Source organism: Cydia fagiglandana, chromosome 20 (assembly GCF_963556715.1).
Source record: "Cydia fagiglandana chromosome 20, ilCydFagi1.1, whole genome shotgun sequence".
Taxonomy (NCBI): Eukaryota; Metazoa; Arthropoda; class Insecta; order Lepidoptera; family Tortricidae; genus Cydia; species Cydia fagiglandana.
This window is the reverse complement of record NC_085951.1, coordinates 5,253,392-5,278,159: the sequence shown is the minus strand read 5'-3', so window position 1 is coordinate 5,278,159 and position 24,768 is coordinate 5,253,392. Positions and strand designations below refer to the sequence as shown.

General features: G+C 41.4%; 3 protein-coding genes and 1 long non-coding RNA gene across 4 annotated transcripts in view; 3 read left to right on the top strand and 1 right to left on the bottom strand.

Moving 5' to 3' along the window:
- The window catches only part of LOC134674413 (uncharacterized), a 50,432-nt gene extending 46,868 nt beyond the window's left edge, over window positions 1-3,564 (top strand). The window contains exon 2 of the long non-coding RNA XR_010099605.1: window positions 786-3,564. This is a non-coding gene — a long non-coding RNA (uncharacterized LOC134674413). The remainder of the gene's footprint in view (window positions 1-785) is intronic.
- LOC134674399 (calcium release-activated calcium channel protein 1-like) overlaps window positions 1-3,564 on the top strand; it is a 43,317-nt gene extending 39,753 nt beyond the window's left edge. Inside the window, exon 7 of the mRNA XM_063532469.1 lies at window positions 331-3,564. Coding sequence (XP_063388539.1) covers window positions 331-476 — 146 coding nt within the window. The 3' untranslated portion in view covers window positions 477-3,564. The remainder of the gene's footprint in view (window positions 1-330) is intronic.
- A 4,425-nt stretch (window positions 3,565-7,989) lies between these two features.
- Window positions 7,990-10,897, bottom strand: LOC134674590 (uncharacterized). The gene is made up of 3 exons (XM_063532702.1): window positions 10,533-10,897; window positions 10,097-10,333; window positions 7,990-9,115 (listed from the first exon to the last, which is right to left on the bottom strand). Exons 1-3 carry the CDS (start codon window positions 10,760-10,762, stop codon window positions 8,944-8,946), a joined length of 639 nt encoding a protein of 212 aa, XP_063388772.1. The 5' UTR covers window positions 10,763-10,897; the 3' UTR covers window positions 7,990-8,943.
- A 279-nt stretch (window positions 10,898-11,176) lies between these two features.
- The window catches only part of LOC134674387 (bromodomain-containing protein 1), a 44,725-nt gene continuing 31,133 nt past the window's right edge, over window positions 11,177-24,768 (top strand). The window contains exons 1-10 of the mRNA XM_063532457.1: window positions 11,177-11,824; window positions 12,176-12,415; window positions 14,639-14,782; window positions 15,785-15,878; window positions 16,661-16,762; window positions 17,440-17,578; window positions 19,463-19,658; window positions 19,752-19,971; window positions 23,147-23,243; window positions 23,739-23,916. Of these exons, the coding sequence (XP_063388527.1) occupies window positions 11,372-11,824; window positions 12,176-12,415; window positions 14,639-14,782; window positions 15,785-15,878; window positions 16,661-16,762; window positions 17,440-17,578; window positions 19,463-19,658; window positions 19,752-19,971; window positions 23,147-23,243; window positions 23,739-23,916 (1,863 nt within the window). The 5' untranslated portion in view covers window positions 11,177-11,371. The remainder of the gene's footprint in view (window positions 11,825-12,175; window positions 12,416-14,638; window positions 14,783-15,784; window positions 15,879-16,660; window positions 16,763-17,439; window positions 17,579-19,462; window positions 19,659-19,751; window positions 19,972-23,146; window positions 23,244-23,738; window positions 23,917-24,768) is intronic.

Here is a 24,768-nt window from a genome sequence, read left to right as displayed (position 1 = left end):
AAAAAAAATGAATCAATCAAGTCACTATTGTCGCTATAAACTAACAATTATGGGGTGTATCTTAAGTACCCCTCCGGGAAATAAGCGTGATTATATGTATGTATGTATGTATGTGAATCTTAATAAGTAGGTACCTATATACAGAATAATTCGACTTATATCCAAATGACGAACAGACTACAAACTTTAAAACAAACTAATATTTTTTTCGTTACCTTTCACAAATAAATCTATTATTATATAGGTACCTATTTTTATACTTATCTGATTCCCCTTATTGTACGTATCAAAAAACTAGTAATCAACTGACATATTGAAATCTGTTTCCAGTGCTAATAGTGTTCGTGGCGTTCGCGATCCACTTCTACCACTCGCTAGTGGTGCAGAAGTGCGAGGCATCAGTGCAGGACATCGAACAGCTGGAGACCATGAAGAGGGAACTGGACACTGCCACTGTGAAAGTCAACATGTTCTAGAGTGGCCTGGAAAGTGGCCTTTCAATAGTTTAAACCGTTTAAACCTAGCATGAAATAACGCTTTTATCGTCTATCGTGTTATGTCACTCTCGCACTTTCATACGTGTCAGCTTATCAACGCGTGACATACGGCGACAAGCGATAAAGGGGCGGCCATTTATAAGCGGCCAGTATTGAAGGTTGCTATAACAACGGGCGGTCTTTCCTAAACAGTGGCCGATTTGATCTAAGACCCAGTAGGCCCAGGCCTAGGGCGGCAGCAAGGTGGCAGACTATAATGATGGGTGCTGAGACAGGAGCGACTAGTAGGTACAGACAGGGTAGACTAGACTACCCAGGGCCCGCATGGAGCCTATGGCAGCCAATAATTAAGTACTTCAAATCCGCCACTGTTCCTAGATTAAGGTGCTCAATGCCATTATAGGAATATTAGGAATCGAATTCTACGAATCTAAGGGTCAAATTATATGAACGACTAATTTTAAACATAAAGGTTATAACCTCCTAAGGCCCAGCCATACAAATAAATAATCCAAAATTTGCCACTGCAATTTGAACCTATACTGTAAGAAATTGAGTTGATTTTGCTTTGTATAAAAAATGAACGACGCGAGACAAATGCAACTCTGTTCCAATTGGATATGATTTAAATTTCATCGAACTGAATAAGTACTATAGGTAGGACCTTGGGCCTTACGAGGATATTGTGAACAGATTACGTGCTTAGGTCTGATAATGTCACAATCACAATCGCATCTTCGCTATTGAAACGTAAAGTGCTTAAAAGACAAAGAAAAAGAAGCTCAACTCTCAAGTAAAAGAAAGTTTTTATAATGTGATCATTTAAATTCAACGAATATATTTTTTTTTATAAAGTTAGTTAAGCTAAGAAATGATAAAAATATAAATAAAAGACAAACATTTGTGCTGCAGGCAGCTGCTTATTGATATAAAAAATGAATTAGGTACCTAGAATCTAGGTCTAGATTGTTTTCCACGCTAGCTGACAATACCTAACTGATTGAATGAACTTTATATCTCGAAATTTTAAACTGTTATGCGGGTGAAGTAAAAAATATACAGTATGTGTCTGACCATGCATGGGGCTTTAATTCCAGGGCTTGATTTTACTCGCTAAACTGCGTTACTTTTACCATGGGACCAACCCTAAAATCGGGGAAAAATTTTTGGCTTTCCCATAGAAAACGTCGACATCTGATCAGCCAAAATGTATGAAAAAGTAAAAATTTTTTCGGGCTTTCGGGGTTAGTGCCATAATAAAAGTAGCTCAGTTAAGCGAGTAGAATCGAGCCCTGAATTTAAAGCCCAATGGTCAGTAACACCCTGTATATCTACCTAACGTGATATTATGTACCAACCTAAGGTTGCAATCTCATTCTGTGATGTGCCTGTTTTATAATTAATTTAGGTACCTACTTAATAGGAAAATCAAACGATTCTTCTACTTCTCTGAAACATTTTAACATTTGCTGGGCTACTTCTTTGGCTACTTCCATTTAGCTATTATAATCTACTTATATATAGTTATCGTACAAACAACAAAGACTGTAAAATTTTATTTGAATCTAAAAGCCGGAGGTCTTAAAATTAGAAACGGGCACTTTCGACATTTTACACCATTGAATGACAATTTGAAATTAAACCTTATATGACTAACCGAAGGTTCATATTGCTTTGATATGCCTGACTGGTTAAGTAAGACCTCGTTTTATAGACTAAAAGTGTGTTGTTTTTAGTAAATAAGCGTTAAAAGTGGTGTTAACTGTTAATCATATATTTATCCCATTCCGTTTCCAATTTGAGAAAGAGACAAAATGTAAGATATTGCATGACATCAGTTTATACGAATATTTTATCAATTTATCATGCAAGGGCAATAGCGCCCACTAGGTATTGTATCTTATCTATACTACGTATTTCGATGTGTTGTCTAAAAGAAAATGGTGCTTACGCTTACTGAGCTATAGTTCGTTTTTTTAGCATTAGAAATTAAGTTAAACAATCTTGATGTGTCTTTTAATTGAAAAACACATTTTAAAAATAAGTTTCGGCAAATATGTAACAATTATGAATGTAATACGATCATTTATATTCTTCTGCTTTCAAAAGTAATAGTTACTGATTTTTATAAAGCGTTTTTCAATTAAAAGACATGTCAAGATCGCTTACCTTCTTGCAAGTTCTTTCTAATGCTAAAAAAACGATCTATAAGAGTTAAGCCGCGAACTGGATGCAAGCTGTATGTGTACAGTCGACGTCCAATAAGATATGTTTACATTTTTCGCCTTATTACAAAGGAGTAAGGAGCAAGTGTAAACATATCTTTAACGTCGACTGTACATATATCATGCGTAATGTAGTTACGAATGGCCTTGTTTGCCGCTCGCCGCTTGCGTCCAGTCCGCGGCCTTATTGATTAATCAATGAATCTTTGTTACTTAGCGAATATCCTCTAGCCGCCCATACGTCAAACCTTGCCAAGCAAAGTTAAATTTTATTTTGTCAACACAAAGTTTAAATTGGAATGTAACAGGAGACCTTTTTATAGGTCTCTGGGCGGCTAGAGGATATGAAAGTTAACCCTGTTCCAGGCCGCACCAATCTACAAGGTTTCCCAAAAGATCCAAATTTCAATTAATCCAGCTTTAAATGGATCATATTTAAAGACAAGTCACATTCCCGAAAGTGCAATCTAGTTTGAACCTTAAATCGAAATGCTAAAGTTGAAATTCTGTTGGCGCGTATGTGGTCGATAAATCGTACTATGCCTGGAAAAGGGTTAAAGGGCTATTTCACTTTGCGATACACCGGGTGGTGTACCGGAACCCATTTCAAGGTCATTTCCCCTCCTTTGTCCTTACGTATTTTTTAACAAATATTCCGGTTAACCGTACTCAGTGTATTGCAAACTATAATACGCCTATTATTATGTAAGTAGATAATTTAATAAAATCGCAATTTGAAGTATTTTATTATTAACTTTGTTTTTAAGTGTTGATCTGTCAATCAGTATTCTACAGAGTTTTTGATAAGATGTATTAAATTATATTAAGCTAATGTACTCAAAGAGATATTGTGAAAAATTAAAGACATTTTAATAAAAAAATCGTTTATTCTTATTTCATACATAACATAGATCACGATAGCGTCTAAACTAAACCTATTTTATAACGACTTTCATTCGGACATAATTACGTTGACAACAAATAAACAAACATACAGAACTCATACTCATACAGAACTGACAACATACTTACATTCAATTGGCAGTTTGTTGTATCTATGACATTAATACTTACAGTAAGACCAACGTAGCGAGATAACAAATGTAAACAAACTTTTAGAGATTCAAGACCGTTTTATTTGAAGAAAACAAATGATTAACTTTTTCACAAAATGGTGGGCCAAATGTTTGGTATCCTCTGTACTATACTGACAGCCTTCTTGTGCCACGAAATAAGGAACAGCCTTCGTCAACCAGCCGAAGGCATTTTTGCGTATGAGTGATAAGGACAAAGATATTAATCGCTCGATATCGCAAAATAGCTCAGGAAATACTTGTTTACATTATTTTTGGTTTTTTTGTTTCGTTGGTCTTACTTTAGTTAGTGACACTGGTAGCTCTACCAGTTACCAGTTTTAAAAAAACACCGAAAATATCAAAACCAATTCATCACATTTTTACTTGAGCATGAAAAGGATTCAATTTCAAACCAAGCTTAAGAATAATATCAACCTTATATTCATGGCGCATAAAATTCAAATTACAAATAGGTAGTTGACAATTTTTTAGAAACTATGAATGAACTAGCAACTATAACTATATACAAAAATCTACTGCAGTGGTATGGATATTATATTTTACAAATAGGTACAAAGGTAGAGAAGTTATTAATAAAGCTACATTTAATACATACTGATAGATTTACAATGTGGTATACAAGTATTTTCAAAAAGTTTCAGGCTTTGATTCTGTTCAATTTAAAATTCGCATAATTCGAGAAAACAATAATTTTGATAAAGACAACAAGACTACAACTCTTGCGACAAGGAAATTCATACATTGACACGTCTATTCCTATCTCTATTGCACGCGCATAATTATATTGCTGTCCCGCTCGCAGAGTGTCATTGGCCACGGGCGGGACGGCAATAAAATTACGCGCGTGCGATAGAAACAGGAATAGGCGGGTCAATGGACGAAATTCCTTGCGCTAAGCATCCTTTCTTTACTATAAACAATGTGTTTTCGGGCTCCTCTACACGATGGGCTAGCGCCGGCCACTCCAAGGGACGCAGCCATGCGGTAGAATGAGATAGCAATATCACTTGCTCCCTCTAACGCATAAATGCGTCCCTTGGAGTGGCCGGCGCTGGCCCATCGTGTAGAGGAGAGATGTCAAAGTTAAATTAGCGTAGTAATAAACATCATAAGATCAGGAATGGCACTTTTCGTGAACACATCTGTAGTTCATAACTTTTGGAGTTGAAAAATAAAGCACCATTGTATTTCTTCATTTATTCATTCATTTTGGCCTAGTAACACGCTTCACCTGATAAAGCATGTGATCAATAAGGCATATACTTGGACATGATGGACATATAACAAATTGAAAGTTGAAGACTTTAGATAAAATAAAAGTATGGACATACATAGTTAATGCGATAGAGCAGCGGTCGGCAACCAGCGGCCCGCGGGCCGCATGCGGCCCGCCAACCTCTCGCTTGCGGCCCGCCAACCTCTCGCTTGCGGCCCGCGAGCCTCCCTGGCTATTTTTAGGGTTCCGTACCCAAAGGGTAAAACGGGACCCTATTACTAAGACTTCGCTGTCCGTCTGTCACCAGGCTGTATCTCACGAACCGTGATAGCTAGACAGTTAAAATTTTCACAGATGATGTATTTCTGTTGCCGCTATAACAACAAATACTAAAAACAGAATAAAATAAAGATTTAAATGGGGCTCCCATACAACAAACGTGATTTTTGACCAAAGTTAAGCAACGTCGGGAGTGGTCAGTACTTGGATGGCTACCGTCACAGAATAAGTAATAGTATTATCATACAGAACGGACACGCACCGCCCCGCCCCGACTCGGATTACCTCGCCCCGCGACTGAGTTCTGACGGACTCCTGACGTACGCTCAGTTCGGCTAGCGACGCCGCGACGCGATGACGCAACGTTCAAAATGCCGGTGTATTGTGCGATGTACGGGTAGTACGGATAGCTACTTATTGTAGAAATGAATAGTAAATATAGTTTTCCAAAGAGACGAAATATGTATCAGAAAATAAGGCTATACTTTTGCGTAAAAATAATAATATCATATGAATTAAAACCCGTTCGTTGAATTTGTGAATGTTAAGCCAACATTTAATATTTAAAGTACCTAAGGTAACTAGACCTTCTACACAGATATTCCTCGTAAATGTTTTATTTTTAGTTTAACACTCTTTTCACAAAAAAGAACTTGTTGGTCGCGGGACATTCGCGTTTGATTTTTAATTTAATTTTAAGAATTTAAGAAATAATTATGTATGTTATATAAAATAATCAATAGGCATCAACAATAAGGTACATTTAATAATGGCGTGTTGAAAGTCCAACTACGTGCAGAACTATAAACTGACAAAGCCAATTCAACAATTGGAGCGAAATAAAACATAAACCTATATTTTGTTTTTTTTACGTATTTCGGTCGAATTATGCAACGCAGCGGGCCGCTCGTCGTGTCCTTCGGCCGGCCTCGGCAAACCTCGGCTTCGCCTTCCCCGCGCGCCGCACGAGTCAGCCCTAAGCCACTTACTCACACAATGACGCGTGTACAGACGTGCCGTGCACACATATAAACGCAAATGATTTTCGATGTATGGCGTGTCCGCCCTGTGCTACCGTTTTTTTTTTTGCTTTTTTTTTTGTTTTTTTTTTGCATTATGGTACGGAACTCTTCGTGCGGGAGTCCGACTCGCACTTGCCCGGTTTTTTATGTAGTACTGACGATCGACAATGTCTGCTAAAGTCACAAATATTACCAAAGTGCGGCCCGCGTCATCTTCGTTAACTACTATGTGGCCCTTGGCTGCTAAAAGGTTGCCGACCGCTGCGATAGAGTAATATAAGTAAAGACAGAGAGGTAACTCCATAGATCAGTTTTCTTACGAAACGCGCGTTATTTCGTAGTCGACATCTAGCGTCAAGTAGTGGAACTATGAGTACCGTTACTTGACACCAGTTGGCGCAAGTGTCGCTACTGACGAAAAATGTACTGCTAAAACAATTTACAAATAATATTAGAAGCAAAAGGAGTTGAAAATAGAGTTTCGAGTAATCCGGTTATAATATTTGCTGAAAATTGTTACATACATACATACATCACTGGCTCAGTGACCCAAAGAGGATCTTGGCCTCTGACACAAGAGAGCGCCATTCTGCCCTATTCTGCGCCACTTCACGCCAGTTGGGTATTCCGAGGGCGGACAGGTCTTTTACAAATAGGTACAAAGGTAGAAAAAAAAGAAAAAAAGAAAAAAAAAAGAAAAAAAAAAAGAAAAAAAAAGGAAAAGAAAGAAAAAAAAGAAAAAAAAAGGAAAGGTAGAAAGGTAGGCTGAAAATTGTTGAGCATTAGTTTTTGTTCGCCGCGACACCTATTGTCGACTAGCAGTACTGATATATTCCGCTACTTGACGCTAGATGTCGACTACGAAATAACGCGCGTTTTGGTAAGAAAACTGTACGGTTACCATCAGTTTGTCACTGACATAAACGCCGTCGAGAACGTAATTTACTTTCTATACATCCCGTTTGCACTAATATGCGAGTGCGAGCGAGATGTATAGAAAGTAAATTACGTTCTCGACGGCGTTTATGTCAGTGACAAACTGATGGTAACCGTACTGATGTATGGAGTTACCTCTCTGTCTTTACTTATATTTCTGAGATTAAATGGTTCACACTTCAAGTGCAAATAATGTAAAATACAGCATACAGTAATTAATTAATTAATACAGCATACAGTAGTTAATACAGCAGGAGCATTCCACGGGCTGTCCCGTACAAACGCATTTTATTTCCTGTGTTGCGACTTTTTTCTCGGCATTTAAAGCAGGCGATTATTTTTCTGTGCATATTTTTGACCATTTGTCATAGAAAAGGAAACTCTTATACCTTTAAATCTTCAGAAACTTCGCGTTTGTACGGGACAACGGTAGACAATTTCATGGAATGCTCCAGCAACGTTTACAAAGTAAACAAAAAAATAAATGCACATGGTGCCAGCAATATACACCGTGTTTTTTTTGATTTCCGTTAATTTCAAGGGTGCATTCCTGAGCTTAAATCAAGTAACTTTCTCAAAGACACCGATATTCTAATTAACTCCATTTCGGACATAATCAATAATTTATTTTTTTCCTATAAGGCCTCTACAAGTGTACACTTGCCTTAGGGCCGGTTTACATATTGATTAGTGTTTAGAATGAGCTCATACATTTGCTACTAAACTTAAGTACAATCTCGGTCGATCAATGTTTGAAATAACATTGATATCTCATAGATTTCAATTGTTTGGTTGAGTTAAATGTAATGCCCGTGTTACAACAACGCTATATGCTACATTTAATTACTTTTTAACCTTAATTATTTTTTTACAAAAAAAGCAAAAAAATTTTTTTTTTTGAAAATTAACTATGCCATTTAGTTCTCTCAAACATACTTAACCATACCCCGAAGTTAACGGAATTCAATAAAAACACGGTGTATTTTCCAATAAGTAATGTGCCTATTCAATATCAAAAACCTTTCAAAGTATCATTTACTCTTCAGTCTGCTAAGCTGCTTTTGGTACAGTCAGTTGGATCAATTTGATACAAAAATGATCACATTCCAAAATTTAGTACAGTCAGCAGCAGAAGTTGCTAAGCGGGCCAAGAGTTCAAAATGATCTTGACATGACTTTACTGTTAAGAGAATAGTGTGTCAAGGAAAACTTTGAACACTTCACCCACTTAGCATTTTTTTCTGACACTACTATTGAATGGAATGAAAATATAAATATGTATTCCATTGTTTGAAAATTTTACCATATCCTCTAGCCACCCATATGTCAAACCTTGCCAAGCAAAATGAAATTTTATTTTGTCAACACAAAGTTCAAATTAGAATGGAACAGGAGGCCTTTTTATAGGTCCCTGGGCGGTTAGAGGTTATTTATTATTATCATACAATATCAAATAATAGATGCAAAGTTAAAGAGAAAACAAATTCCCCATTGGGCCCAGCACAAGCACCACTAAAACTCCAAATGTAAGAAAGAATGGTTTGAGACTGATACTTGGTATGTTTGGTATGTTTATTTATACATTTAGCTCTATATAAATTGATCCAACTGTACTCTCAAACAATCTTACAAAACTTAACCACTAAATTACATCTAAGACCAGAAATAAACTTACATCTCCACATCCATACCGCCATCCATGCCCATATCAGGAACGAGAACACCATTCCGTTTCTTTGGTTCCTCTTCTTCTGTTCTGTTCTCCGTGGTAGTGCCCTTTATTTTGTCTACTACACTCTCTTTGGGCTGCCAGACAACCAGGGACATGCAGGGTTTTTCTAATCTGTAACAATGAGGTAGGTTTTAGCAATTAATAGTTTTTAATTGTAACCAAAACACAAACAAATCTCCATCCATAAAAATTTGATTTTGATAAATTATTATAATCATGATTTAATTTTACTTTTAAATGATTATTTTAGAATAACACAAGCTTGTCCCTTGAATGACATCACATTTCTTTTGCATCTCTTTGGGCTTGTGCACAAATCACGTGAGGTTCGATAGGGGGAGGGTGGGTCACGAAAAAATCACGATAGATTACGTTAGGGGGGGGGGAGGGGTTAGGAAACCTCACTCACCCACCACATCAGTAGATACTTTTTCTCGGTCTCGGTAAAACATAAATCTTCACTCTGCACTTCAAAATAGCATGTCTATTTAACGAAAATAGAAAAATAAACAAGATTTTCTATATGTACACAATACTATTTACTTTAAAATTAGGTCGAATGAAAAATATTCAAAAAAATACACGTGAGGTTGTGTGGGGGGAGGGGGTAGCCAAAAACCTCACGAAATATCACCAAGGGGGAGGGGGGGTCAAAAAGTAGCCAAAAACACCTCGCGTGATTTGTGCACAACCCCTTTCTGAAGATTCTTTTTAACATATTCACTGCCAAAGACAGCTAGGCGGGTACTCTGTTTGTACAACACAAATTAAGTAGTAATATTTTAATGTGTAATTTAAGATAAAATAAAACTAGCCAAATGCGAGACGGACTCACATATGAAGGGTTCAGTACCAATATGCAACAAACGGCAAAAAATCATGTTGTAGTGGAGCCCCACTTAAATATTTATTATATTCTGATTTAGCATTTATAGTTATAGTGGCAACAGAAATAGATCATCTGTGAAAATTTCAGCTGGTCTGGTGACAGACAGACAGACGGACAGTCAGACGGCCAGCAAAGTCTTAGTAATGGGGTCCTGTTTATAATAACCTTTGGGTATGGAACCCTATAAACAAAATGGTTCTTACCTTTCAATAAGCGCAGGAGGTATCAGCGGCTCATCCTTAAGTTTCTTAATCTCCTCCGAGAGTACAATGGTGTGCCCTTTCAACTTGTCTCTCACATCAGTGCTGGTGGGAGTGTCCATATCCATACTCATAGAGTTATTACTACTGGCTAGGTGGTGTGTTCTATAGTCTGTAGACAGATGTAGACCGTTGAGGTGATCTGCCATTTTGTCTTCAGTTATGTATATCTTTGCTGGGCTGAAATTATAAAAGTAACGTTAAGTGTTTTCTGTGCCTAGATCAATTTGCAACGTGAGCTTTTAAGACCCAATGGCTCTTTAAGTAGCCTCAATTCGAATCTCCAACATATTTTCAGCTAACACAACACATTGGTAGGGTTCGAAAGATTCAAATTCAAAAGAAACAAGCAAAATAAAAGATGAAAAATTCTACTTACATTGATGGCTCTGGATCTAAACTTTTTCGTTTGCAGTGCATTATTGAAGAAAACCGAGGTTGCTGAGGCACTTGAGCGTTAAACTGCACCAGCTGGGGCGGCGAATGTGACCCCCAAGACAGTCCCTGCACATTCCATGGTCCTCCCGCAGGCACGGGCATTATGTGCGGTTCGTGAGGATAGTCGTCGTTGTCACCGTACGAATAGTTTGAAAACGATATGTAATCCATTCTGTTAACCCAATTATATACTTTAGCACTTCGAAATCAACACGCTTTACAAAAACTTGCACTTTCGAGGAAATGATATCTACTTTCACACTTTTGCGAGCATTCACAACAGACAATAACAATCCACTGACATTTCGTAAACCATAGACTTTTTTGGGTTATAGAATTTTCTTGAACATTCTTTAAGCATCTGTGGCACAGATACCATAGACTTTGCCTGACAAAAAATACAAAGCAACATTTGTGGAGATAATTTTTACTGTAATAAGGCACGTAATTTATTAGAATCATATTATCTTTAATTATAATATTTTGTAATATTACTGCAGAATATTAAAGTCTATGAAGAGTTGCCGCATAAATATTTTATTCCAATAGCAACATGGCACTCGTCAACAACTGTCACATTTATTGGTAATCGGGCGCCGCTTGTCTTGCTTTCGTATAGCTTTCGTGTTTGCTCATTTTGCGCCTTTCACCAATACTAATCAAGTTTACAAACTACTTTTCCACATAGTAGTGTTTATATTACTCGTGCGGGCTGGTATTCTTATTTATTCACATCTAAAATGGTTTATATTGAATGAAGTGGGTCACAACTAATTCAAAATGGGTTTAGATTTCGACGTTCTAGAGTTTTGCAAAAAACTCCGTCAAAACCGGCCTCCACCTTACCAATGTCCCTTGGAAAAGTGTGATAAAGTGTACAAGAGTTTGTGTGGGCTACAGTATCACCTGGTGAACTATGATCATGACAATCCGACGCCTGCTACCCCGGCCTCTGTTAGCCACCGCAAGAAGGGCAGATCGACGCGGGCGCCAGTGCCAACTGGTGACATAGCCCTGCAAAGTCCACCCAAAGAAGCCCTAACTTTTGCGGAAGCCCAGAAAGTGGTCCAGTTTGAGATAGATGGTAAAATTAGCAGGATCCCTATAGATCAGCCCCTGCCGATAATGTCGCTTGAGGATTGGGAAAAGAAGAACGCAGAGCTTGAGAAACCAGTGCCGTTTGTTGAGCCACCGCCTGAACCTCATGTTAAATTGCCTGAAGCCAGCTTCAAGGTAAATTTTACTGTAGTTTAACCCCCTTATTCATAAACGTTTACTAAAGTTAACAAGCCGATAATAATCATTTGTCCCTTTCCGACGTATTGGTACGATGGAAAGGGACAAACGATTATTATCGGCTTGTCAACTTTAGTAAACGTTTATGAATAAGGGGGGTAACAATATAAGTTATGTGTGCAATGTACAACTGTTCATAATAACAATAATGTTTTAACTTTAACGCAATCACTAACTTCTGTCATCAATATTGAACAAAGACAGCAAAAAAATGTATTTGCTTTTTGTGTAAATGCAAGTTTTTATTAAATTATGATGCTTATCCATTTACAAATACATTAATTTCAGCTTATTGAGGATTACAATGAAAGAGTTTGTGATGCCCCTCCCCGCCCGAATGCCTACATCCGCTTCATAGAGAAGTCTGCTGAAGAACTAGACGGTGAAGTAGAGTATGATGTGGACGAGGAAGATACCGCATGGCTTGAAATTATCAATAAGACGAGGGTCAAGCAAGGTCTGCCGCCTGTTTCAGTTGATACCTTGGAGCTGTTGATGGATAGATTGGAGAAAGAATCATACTTTCAGGTAAGAAAAAAACGTGCTCTGTATTGATGATGATAATTACAATCATTGATTATTGCAAACCTGCTGGAAACCAGAGGCTCAAGAATCTTAATGGTACAATATATTGTGCTAGTCACCATACCATAGCCCACACTTTTAACTGTCCATTGGTGGACCTTATGGCTTTTGTATAAAGGTCTACTGATGGAGCATTCCATGAAATTGTCTACCGTTGTCCCGTACAAACGCGAAGTTTCTGAAGATTTAAAGGTATAAGAGATTCCTTTTCTATTACAAATGGTCAAAAATATGCACAGAAAAATAATCGCCTACTTTAAATGCCGAGAAAAAAGTCGCAACACAGGAAATAAAATGCATTTGTACAGGGACAGCCCGTGGAATGCTCCTGAAGTACAATTATGAGTGTTGCTGTTTATACAATAATTTATAGATAGGTACTTTTATTGCCAAAAAACCCGGGTATGTCCTTAAACTACGTCCAGGACCCGGGTATGTCCTTAAACCACGTCCAAGACCACCGGTGGATGGGCAGCAGCGTCCCTCAAATTCGGTGTACTCGACTGCGATCGCCAACCCGCCTGCCAAGCGTGGCGATTATGGTATTCACCCCCCAAAAACCCTTTTTTGCCAGCCTATGCCAGGCCTATGTTCAGCAGTGGACGTCTTATGGCTGAGATGATGTTGATGATTGCCAAAAATATATCAGAACAGAATAAGGAAATGCTCCTGTTTTTTTATTTAAGTATTTGAAAAAGACACTTCCTTAAAAATGAGTGAGTTCTTCTCCCTCTTTCTCAGCACACTTGGCATTCCTTCAAATGCTGCTGTATTTCGTGTACCCATATATTCATATAGTGGTATAAGTATGGCAGGCAGACTATATGGATAATCATTCCACTTTGTCAAGGTTAATTTCCCTTTCTTTTTTATACCACGTTAGTGAAAAACAAGCATACAACCCGCCTGATGGTAAGTTGTCTCCTTAGCCTATGTGATGATGTGATGATATCCTGTTATCCCTCATCAGGGACATAGGGCTCTCAGAAGGGATTTCCATTCTTCTCGGTCCAGCGCGGCCTCTTCCAGCTCCGCCCAGCCGAGGCCAACTGATGCCGCCTCTTTTTCCACTGTGCGCCTCCAGGTGGTACGTGGGCGACCTTGTCCTCTTTTTCCGGGAATTTTCCAGGTCAGCCCTTGCTTGGATAGGTGATTGTTTGGCCTTCGTAAAACATGTCCTATCCAGCGCCATTTCCGCAGAAGTATCTCCTTAGCTAAAGGGTTTTGGCCAGTCAGTTCCCATAGTTTAACATTGGAGATGGTCCGTGGCCAGTAGACTCCTACGATTCGCCGCAAACACTTGTTTACAAACACCTGGAGTCTACTGGTTATGTCTTGCTTGACGGGCCATGTCTCGCATCCATATAGGAGGACCGACTTTACGCTCGAGTTGAAAACCCTTAGCTTGGTGCAGCGAGTGATGACTGTGGAAGTCCATACGGGTTTCAACTGCGCATATGCGGCGCGGGCTTGATTGATGCGAGCTTCAACATCCGCTTCTGCACCTCCCAGGGGGTTCATAACACTTCCCAGATATGTAAATTTTGTTACTTCTTCAACTGGCTCCCCGTTTACTAGAATAGGCGTTGCATTCTGGGCGTGCAGGCGCATAGCTTTCGTTTTAGCACAGTTGATACGTAATCCCTCTCTTCCTGCGGCATCGGCCAGGTCATCGGTCTTCGACTGCAGATAGTCTTGTGTCGTAGCAAGTAAGCACAGGTCATCAGCGAAGTCAATATCTTCCAGGGTTTTGCCATTGACCCAGGGCAGCCCCCTTTCCCCTTGACTGGTAACTCTGCGCATCACATCGTCCAAGACAATCAGGAACAGCAATGGTGACAGCAAACAGCCCTGTTTAACTCCAGCAGTGACGGGTATCGGATCTGACAATTGGCCCCTGTGCATTATTCGACAAGTGCATCCCTCATAAAGGCACTTGATTATTTCTATGACCTTGACTAGTATTCCCCTTTGCTTCAGTATTCGCCATATGCTTCTCCACTTTACCCTATCAAAAGCCTTTTCGAAGTCTACGAACAGGATATGGAGCTCGCTTTTCATCTCATGACACTGCTCTAGGATCATGCGCAGGACGTTAATCTAGCCTATGGACGCCTGCAACTCCAGAGGTATTACGATTACACGATTTCCCTTTCTTTGTTTCAGGCATCCCAAACCGGCCAACAAACAGCGGCCCAGGTAGATGAAGATGCCGTCTGCTGCATCTGCATGGACGGTGAATGTCAGAACACCAACGTCATTCTGTTCTGTGACATGTGTAACTTGGCAGTCCATCAGGACTGCTATGGGGTACGTCCTAACAATTTTAGTTTGCATTTCGCCATAATCAAAAAGTAGTAAAGATTATAGAACTAAAACCGCCATGATAAACCGGTACTGGCATGTTAAAAGGGGGGGGGGTTGCGTCGGGGGGAGGGGATGGGACACTAGTGTGCGTAAAGCACCATACCTACATTCATTGAATGCTGGTTATAATTTGTTTTTCAAAAAACACTTTTTGACCAAATCATAGGGCCGATACAGACGGACTTCAATTTGTATGGGAACTGCACGCCAATTTCAACGTCTGCGTGCAGTTTCCATACAAGTTGCAGTCTGCCTGTACCGGCCCCACGACTATGTCATGTCAAATCTACGCTATGGAATTATTTTATGGGGTAATGTTGGGAATAAAGACCAAGTCTTTAGATTACAAAAAAGATGCCTCCGTGCTATATATGGTCTTAATCAAGCTGAGTCATGTCGTCCACTGTTTCTCGAAAATAAAATTCTAACTTTTCCAGCCCTTTACATATTTGAAATCAGTCTGTTTGTAAAAAATAACCCGAATATGTTTGAAGGTAGAAATCCAAGACCACGTCTTCAATCTAAGTATGGTTATGATATTGGATATCCTGGGTCAAATTCGGCATTTTTCTCAAAGAGTGTTATGGTTATGTGTCCAAAAATATATAATAAACTACCAATCCATCTAAAGAAGTTGATGCCTATGGAATTTAAAAGAAAACTTTTTCACTGGCTTGTAGAGAAATGTTTTTACAGCATCTCCGATTTTTTAACAGAATAATATAAAACAATATGTACACTCATTTTATAATTCCATTATTTCGTGTAGCATAAGTTACTATATTTACATAAATGATCTCATTTAGAATTAAGTTCCCATATTGTACGCCTCACAGAGGCAGGACATGAAGACCGTTGTACCTACATTATAATAACATCTCTGTAACTCATGACCAACAATAAATATTTTGATTGATTGATTGAAAATGATTTTTTTAAATCTAGGTGCCGTACATACCCGAGGGCCAGTGGCTGTGCCGCCGATGTCTGCAGTCTCCGTCCCGCCTCGTCAACTGCGTACTCTGCCCAAACACTGGAGGTAAGATTGTTATGGCTCCTCTACACGATCGGCCAGCGCCGGCCACTCCAAGGGACGCAGCCATGCGGTAGAATGAGATAGCAATATCACTTGCTCCCTCTAACGCATAAATGCGTCCCTTGGAGTGGACGGCGCTGGCCAAGTCTCGGTAAGTACAAAAAGTACTGAGGTCGATTGAAGTAAGTAGCATGACAATGACGAACTTTTCCGAGAAAATACGAAGGGAAACAATTATGCACTGCATCTGTAACAACAGTTTTTACATAGTTTTGATTCGGTTTTTCATTTCCGCAAAGTAATAATATAGATTTTTCACAAATAGTGATTCTAATGCAATATAATGATTAGCCAGGTTCACTCAGAACAAGCTGCCTCGCGAGGAAATTTCCGCGCGAAACAGTGCAGGCTGCGTTGCCTGAGGCAAACGCAGCTCGGGCACGTCATCACAGTCCGAGCTGCTTCGCGCGGCATATTTCTAGCGAAGCGGATTACGAGACCTGGCTATTCACACATTGCGATTTGTCGCGACCGAAATTCAATATAAAGTCTCCGGGCCGGTACTCGGTGTGTTTTACCGCGGGTGTTTAACAATCTGATGTATTACACGGCATATCGCAGTGTACAGTTGACTTCGAAGATATGTTTACACTTTTGCACCTTGTTACTTTGTAATAAGGCCGAAAAGGAAAAAACATATCTTTGACATCGACTGTACCGACGAACATTGCTAGTCGCCTATAATTTATTTTGCTATACTTAATGAATATTTTTGTATGTCACAGGAGCCTTCAAGCAGACCGACCAAGGCACGTGGGCTCACGTGGTCTGCGCCCTCTGGATACCTGAAGTTCGTTTTGCGAACACTGTATTTCTCGAGCCTATAGGTGAGTTGTTCATGAACTTGTTAAAAAAAAACTATTGCCGAAAAAAAACGAAAACTTACAGTATAAGTACAGTATTGCTTACAAACAAATAGTAATATTAACACAAATATTAATATTAAGTTTTTATAGTCGACACCATGGTCCGGGGGAAGATGGGAGGCCAAGGTGTAGGGTGTAAGTGGGGCTCCCTTACAATTCCTTACAGCTTGTGTTCAGAATAGGGCTTCCAATATTCAAAAACCGGACAAGTGTGAGTCGGACTCGCCCACCAAGGGGTTCCGTACTTTTTAGTATTTGTTGTTATAGCGGCATCGGAAATACATCATCTGTGATAATTTCAACTGTCTAGCTATCACGGTTCATGAGATAAAGCCTGCTGATACATAGACGGACAGACAGCGGAGTCTTAATAATAGGGTCCCGTTTTTACCCTTTGCGTACGGAACCCTAAAAACCAAGCAAAATGTGCAATACAAACCTAACCTAATTTAATCAATTGTGACGTTCCACGGCAAAAGGTAACTTATGGTGGCTGGCGTTTACGTCGTATAGCGCCGCAATAATATTGGAGCGGCGTTAATAATAGCGTAAGCGCCAACCGCCATAAGGTACCTTTACCCGTGGGACGTCACAATTTGTCTTAAAATTCTTAATATATATCTGTTTGTTTATGACAGATTCGATTGAGATGATCCCGGCAGCCCGCTGGAAGCTGCAATGCATGGTGTGCAAGCAGCGAGCCTCCGGCGCTTGCATCCAGTGCCACAAGAGCAACTGCTACTCTGCCTTCCACGTCACCTGTGCACAACAGGCTGGGTATGTAGATATACACTGAAACACACCCAACTTGGCAATATAACAGTAGTCCGCTGGAAGCTGCAATGCATGGTGTGCAAGCAGCAAGCCTCCGGCGCTTGCATCCAGTGCCACAAGAGCAACTGCTACTCTGCCTTCCACGTCACTTGTGCGCAACAGGCTGGGTATGTAGATATATACTGAAACACACCCAACTTGGCAATATAACAGTAGCCCGCTGGAAGCTGCAATGCATGGTGTGCAAGCAGCGAGCCTCCGGCGCTTGCATCCAGTGCCACAAGAGCAACTGCTACTCTGCCTTCATCGTCACTTGTGCACAGCAGGCTGGGTATGTAGATATACACTGAAACACACCCAACTTGGCAATATAACAGTAGTCTGCTGGAAGCTGCAATGCATGGTGTGCAAGCAGCAAGCCTCCGGCGCTTGCATCCAGTGCCACAAGAGCAACTGCTACTCTGCCTTCATCGTCACTTGTGCACAGCAGGCTGGGTATGTAGATATACACTGAAACACGCCCAACTTGGCAATAAAACAGCAACTCGCTGGAAGCTGCACTGCATGGTGTGCAAGTAGCGGGCCTCCGGCGCTTGCATCCAGTGCCACAAGAGCAACTGCTACTCTGCCTTCCATGTCACCTGTGCACAACGGGCTGGGTATGTAGATATACACTGAAACACACCCAACTTGGCAATATAACAGTAGTCCGCTGGAAGCTGCAATGCATGGTGTGCAAGCAGCAAGCCTCCGGCGCTTGCATCCAGTGCCACAAGAGCAACTGCTACTCTGCCTTCCACGTCACTTGTGCGCAACAGGCTGGGTATGTAGATATATACTGAAACACACCCAACTTGGCAATATAACAGTAGCCCGCTGGAAGCTGCAATGCATGGTGTGCAAGCAGCGAGCCTCCGGCGCTTGCATCCAGTGCCACAAGAGCAACTGCTACTCTGCCTTCATCGTCACTTGTGCACAGCAGGCTGGGTATGTAGATATACACTGAAACACACCCAACTTGGCAATATAACAGTAGTCCGCTGGAAGCTGCAATGCATGGTGTGCAAGCAGCAAGCCTCCGGCGCTTGCATCCAGTGCCACAAGAGCAACTGCTACTCTGCCTTCCACGTCACTTGTGCGCAACAGGCTGGGTATGTAGATATATACTGAAACACACCCAACTTGGCAATATAACAGTAGCCCGCTGGAAGCTGCAATGCATGGTGTGCAAGCAGCGAGCCTCCGGCGCTTGCATCCAGTGCCACAAGAGCAACTGCTACTCTGCCTTCCATCACTTCCATGTCACTTGTGCACAACAGGCTGGGTAAGTAATTATACTGAAACACACCCAGCTTGGCAATTAAAAGAACCGGCCAAGTGCGAATCGGACTCGCGTTTCTAGGGTTCCGTACATAAGTCCAACTCACGCTTGACTGCACATTTCTAATAGGTTTTCGTGTTATCTATAGATAAAGAACTATTTTGTGTATTTTTTCAAAATTTTAGACCCAGTAGTTTCGGAGATAAAAGGGGGTATAAAATATAAAGGGGGAGGGATAAATGGTAATTTTTTGGGTTATTTTCTTAAATAACTTCGAACCTATGTATTTTAAAATTATAAAAAAAATATGTCCATCTTTGGGTCACTAATTTACATATGTGTACCATATTTCAACTTAATTGGTCCAGTAGTTTCCGAGGAAATAAGCTGTGACAGACGGACGAGTGATCCTTTAAGGGTTCCGTTTTTTCCTTTTGAGGTACGGCACCCTAAAAAAGGCGCGAAATTAAAATTTTCTATGGGAGATCAACCCTTAGGGCGCACATTTCTAAAATTTTCCATTGACAAAATTTCGTTCCATCCTTAAATTTGAATTCCCTTCCTAGGTTATACATGAAAATGGAGGCAGCAGGCGCCGGGCGGGACCCCAGCCAGCCGGTGCAGGTCGCCAAGATGGCGTACTGCGACGCGCACACGCCGGCGCACGTGCTGCAGGAGCGTCGCGCCGCGGAGGCCGAGGGCGACGCCAAGCCGTCCGACTTGTCGGCCATCAGGCAGAAGGGACGGGACAAGATCAAACAGGTACAAACAACACTCTTAACTGTACATCCGTGGATCTTATTACAAAAGGCAATATAGAATTCATGCATATGATTTAAATCACTTGTCCCACAGGCGCGTCGTGTCCTCGCAATGAAGCGGACCTGGGCGCCAGTAGTCCTAGTTCCGACCCTGCCCGCCGAGCGCGTGGCCGAGGTGGCAGCACTGGCGCACGGGCCGCCCGCGTCGCGCGCGCAGCTCATGAAGCGCCTGCTGGCCTACTGGACGCTGAAGCGGCGCAGCAGGAACGGCGTGCCCCTGTTGAGGAGGCTGCAGAGCGCCACCACACACCACGGTCAGTTCACCCTATAACCGCCAAAGACATCAAATGACGCGCGTGGCTACAGCCCAAAGCACAGACTACACAAGTAAACAGACACTGCATTAGGAAACGTTTACAAAGAGCACGAGGTCACCACACATATGTACAATTTTACTTGTAAAATGCTACGAATCCAGCAGCACAATAGAGTTGTATTCTACGCTTTTTTATAACCCTAAGAACACCCGTAAAGCTCAATAATTATAAATATTTTTAAAATACTCGAGTAGTGGTCCTGCAACTGAAATAAACGGTCGCTCTGCCATGCTAAATTTGTACGGGAGAGCATATGTGTGGTGATCTCGATTGACTTATGTGCCCGTCTAGGGGTTGATAGTAGACATGCGCGAAACAGTGCTTCGAAAAGTGATGCTATATCACATCACTTTTCCGAACACGTAATGGTACACTGAGATATCACATCACTCATCACTCGAAACATGACCCGACCGTGAAACAGCGCTCGGGCGCGCGCGAGATGGCCACATTAATAGCGCATCTACAGCACTCTAGTGATTCTAGGCGTTTCGGATCCGTATCGGCGATCGATCTATTTATTACGCGTTGCGTTTTTGTCACCTTTATGTGAAAGATTTTTTGTTAGTTCTTATAAATTATAAAATAATGTAATTATGTAATATGTATGTAAGTTTTGGAGGTAGATAATTGCCTATGGAGCTTCCCGATATGGCGAGTATTCTATAACAATGCATACATTTTGCTCACTTTGGTTCTGTCTCCGTAAAGTGGTTCGTTTATAGCCATTTTTTTAATAGGTCAATCAAGTTAAAGTCACCAATAGTCCGTAAAAAAGCGATTACTCACCAGCACTAATACATTATCAGAATATTGCCATAACGAAACTATTATTTACACCTTTCACAATTTAATTTAAATATATTTGCAATTTAGTTCACTGAGTCTTTATAAACAACTCGAATTTCTACAGTCAGTCTCGATATGTACTAATTCACAATTAAATTAAAGGATAAACAAGTATTAACTCGTACTTAGTTTGCCGCGAACCGCGAAAGTCAAGCAAACTATCAAACATTTCACAACAATAATAATAAACGGTTTTCTTTTCGTCAAATTCAAAATCGCAAATAAATTACTCCATTTGACCGTGTCCTTCTTGTATTATAAGAAAAACATTTTAAGCTCTACGCGGACGCATTAGAGTTTTAAATCTATTGCAGAAAATCATATTCGTAAAAATATTAGTGAGTAACAACTTAAACCGCGGCGATCGGCCGAGCGGACCTATCCGAATGGTTCCGAAGATAGCCGAAAGCATCGCAGAGCGAGAGCGAGCGAGCACTGAGTGCGAGTGCGAGCGAGATAACAAAGCAATGATGGCATGGCATGGCGAACAAACATGACACTATCACAAGTGACATTACACATTACGCGCTCCGTGCGTAGACTTGAACTGACCGTTCATATCGGCGAGTCAATGTATTTGGAATTGAATCCATTTCGCGCGCTTCGGCCGGTCGTTGGAGCTCGCGCGCTCGGTGCGGCTCGCGTGATGCGTGATATTTGAAGTACTGGTTGATTTCGCGGAGAGATACGTAATGCCATATTACGTGTTCGAGAGATATCTCATTTGTGATATTACGAGCATTACTTACACATGTCTAGTTGATAGTGGTGTGTGGCCCAAAGTCAACATTCCGACAAGGTTCACGATTACGCGCCACACACGATAAGCGTCGTGGCGTTCAAAAGTTTAAATAAATAAATATTATAACACATTTCTACACAAATTAACTCCCACGGTAAGCTCAAGAAGGCATTTGTTGTGGGTATTCAGACAACGACATATAGTTAGGGAGGCGAGGTAGCTAAATGGCGTAATTCAACGGCGCCGTCGAGACCTATCAAAATCGAAAGATAAAATAATTTCGAAAAGAAAAGCTCGTATGGCAAAAACCATTTTAGCGGTGGGTTTGGCGTGTACGGTTTTTCAAAAATGTTAAAAAAAACAGTTACTTGGGCATTCTCGAGCGCGTCAGATATTCATACTACGTATGCCCCGAGTGCCTCTGATAACAACGGTATACTAATCTGCCGGTTTGCGTGGTGGGGGTAGGCATATAAAGTAGTCAAAAATGCAAAAAAAAAAAATTACTCGAGCGCGTCAGATTTTCGGAAGGGGTGTTAAGTAGGCCCCAAGGAAGCTTCCTTTAAAAAAACTGACGATTTCGGCGTGACGATAAGTTACGATGAATTTTTGAAAATGCAAAAAATAAAGTTTTTTTGAAATACTCGAGCGCGTCAGATTTTCATAGGGGAGGTTTATCTCGGTATCCTGAAAGCATATTTTTTTAATCTGACAAAAATGTTGGTGGGTTCTCTTAATCTGACCGATTTTATGATGCTTCAAGTCAAAAAGTTTTAACTTTGGACAAAAATGTAAAGAGACCTTTTTTGTGTAAAATAAAATTACCTTTTTTGTTTATTTAAACTTTTTTTTTGTAAAATGTATCGTTCGCGACTTATATGCCGCAACGCGTTCTTAGGAAGACGAAATGGCTCCTCCACACTTCCGGTCATGCGGAAACCGGCAGATTTTGTATTTTTAGTAAGTTTTAGATTATATTCTTCAAAATAAAAAATAAAAAAATCGCGCTCGAGAATGCCGGATTAACGTTTTTTTTTTACAAGTTCGCGACCCTATAACTCGGCGGCGTCAAGGACTTATCGTCAGATTAGTTAAATTTAGTCTTTAAACACTAAAATCAACCCCCAATATCTTAATCTGACGCGCTCGAGTATTTCAGACTATCCATTTTTTTTTACTAATCTGATCGTCTATCCTAGGCGCGCGTCACCACATATAGAGCTAAATACTTTACAAGGTTGTTCTATTAGGTCTAAGGTATCTCTCATATCTTAAACTGCCACGCTCAAGTATTGCCGAAAATTCCCCTATTCGCCTCCCTAACTAATATATAATATATAAATTAATAGAATGCAACCATGACTCAGGAACAAATATCTCTGCTAATCACACCAATGCCCTTATCAGGATTTAAACCCGGAACCCTTGGATTCATAAACCATGGTCTACACATACTTTGCATTCGAAGACCGGCGGTGAACACCCCAGTTACTTGTTTCCTTACAAGGTTTTTCATTTCAGGTACCAGAGGCATCCAAGATGGCACGGTGAACGTGCGAGAGCTTTGCAACCAACTAAAGTATTGGCAAAGGATACGCCAAGATTTAGAGAGAGCTAGGTATGTCCACAGTGTAGTCACTTTATCTTACAACACCTTGCCAGTCCATGAAAAAAAGATGTCTTATAGCCTCTAAAAATACTCCTGAAACAAAAAGACCAGTGGCCAAGATCGGATTTAAATCAGAGTCTTTAGAGGCCGACCAAGCTAACTATGCATGGCATTTACAATGACAAAAGTGTGGCTATGTCATCATTCATATCAAATTTATGACGTATAAGGGCCCCCCCACATCTGGCGTCTTTCGAGCGTCGGCGTCTACAATTCTATGGCCGACGTCGACGCAACGTCGACGCAGCGTCGACGCAACTGCGCAGCGACGTCATTTTCCATAGCGCTGGACTGACGCCGACAGACGCCGACGCTCGAAAGACGCCAGATGTGGGGGGGGCCTAACGACCCTCCCTCATTTTGTTCTGTTCATTTAATGGAATAATTATGAACTTAATTACCTCTTTAAAATATTTGAAAATATTAATCATTAATTTCCCACAGGCTCCTATGCGAACTCGTCCGCAAACGCGAACGCCTAAAGGCCGAACACACCCGCGCGTGGGAGCGTCTCGTGCTACACCACCTCCGGCCCGAGCGGGCCGTCCTGCACAAGCTGCTGCGGCTGCTGCGACAGCGGGACCACAGCGACGTGTTCACCGAGCCCGTCGACCTGCTGGAGGTGACCACTATACACACACACGTCTAGCACACAAGCGACTCGTCCTACACCACCTCCGGCCCGAGCGGGCCGTCCTGCACAAGCTGCTGCGGCTGCTGCGACAGCGGGACCACAGCGACGTGTTCACCGAGCCCGTCGACCTGCTGGAGGTGACCACTATACACACACACGTCTAGCACACAAGCGACTCGTCCTACACCACCTCCGGCCCGAGCGGGCCGTCCTGCACAAGCTGCTGCGGCTGCTGCGACAGCGGGACCACAGCGACGTGTTCACCGAGCCCGTCGACCTGCTGGAGGTGACCACTATACACACACACGTCTAGCACACAAGCGACTCGTCCTACACCACCTCCGGCCCGAGCGGGCCGTCCTGCACAAGCTGCTGCGGCTGCTGCGACAGCGGGACCACAGCGACGTGTTCACCGAGCCCGTCGACCTGCTGGAGGTGACCACTATACACACACACGTCTAGCACACAAGCGACTCGTCCTACACCACCTCCGGCCCGAGCGGGCCGTCCTGCACAAGCTGCTGCGGCTGCTGCGACAGCGGGACCACAGCGACGTGTTCACCGAGCCCGTCGAACTGCTGGAGGCTTTCTAGGAAACTACTGGACCAATTAATTTGAAATTTGGTACACATATGTAATTTAGTGACCCAAAGATGGACATATTCGTTCGAAGTTATTTAAGAAAAAAATAGCCAAAAAATGACCATTCCCCCACTTTATCTCCGAAACTACTGGGTCTAAAATTTTGAAAAAAATACACAAAATAGTTCTTTACCTATAGATGACAGGAAAACCTATTACATGTGCAGTCAAGCGTGAGTCGGAGTTATGTACGGAACC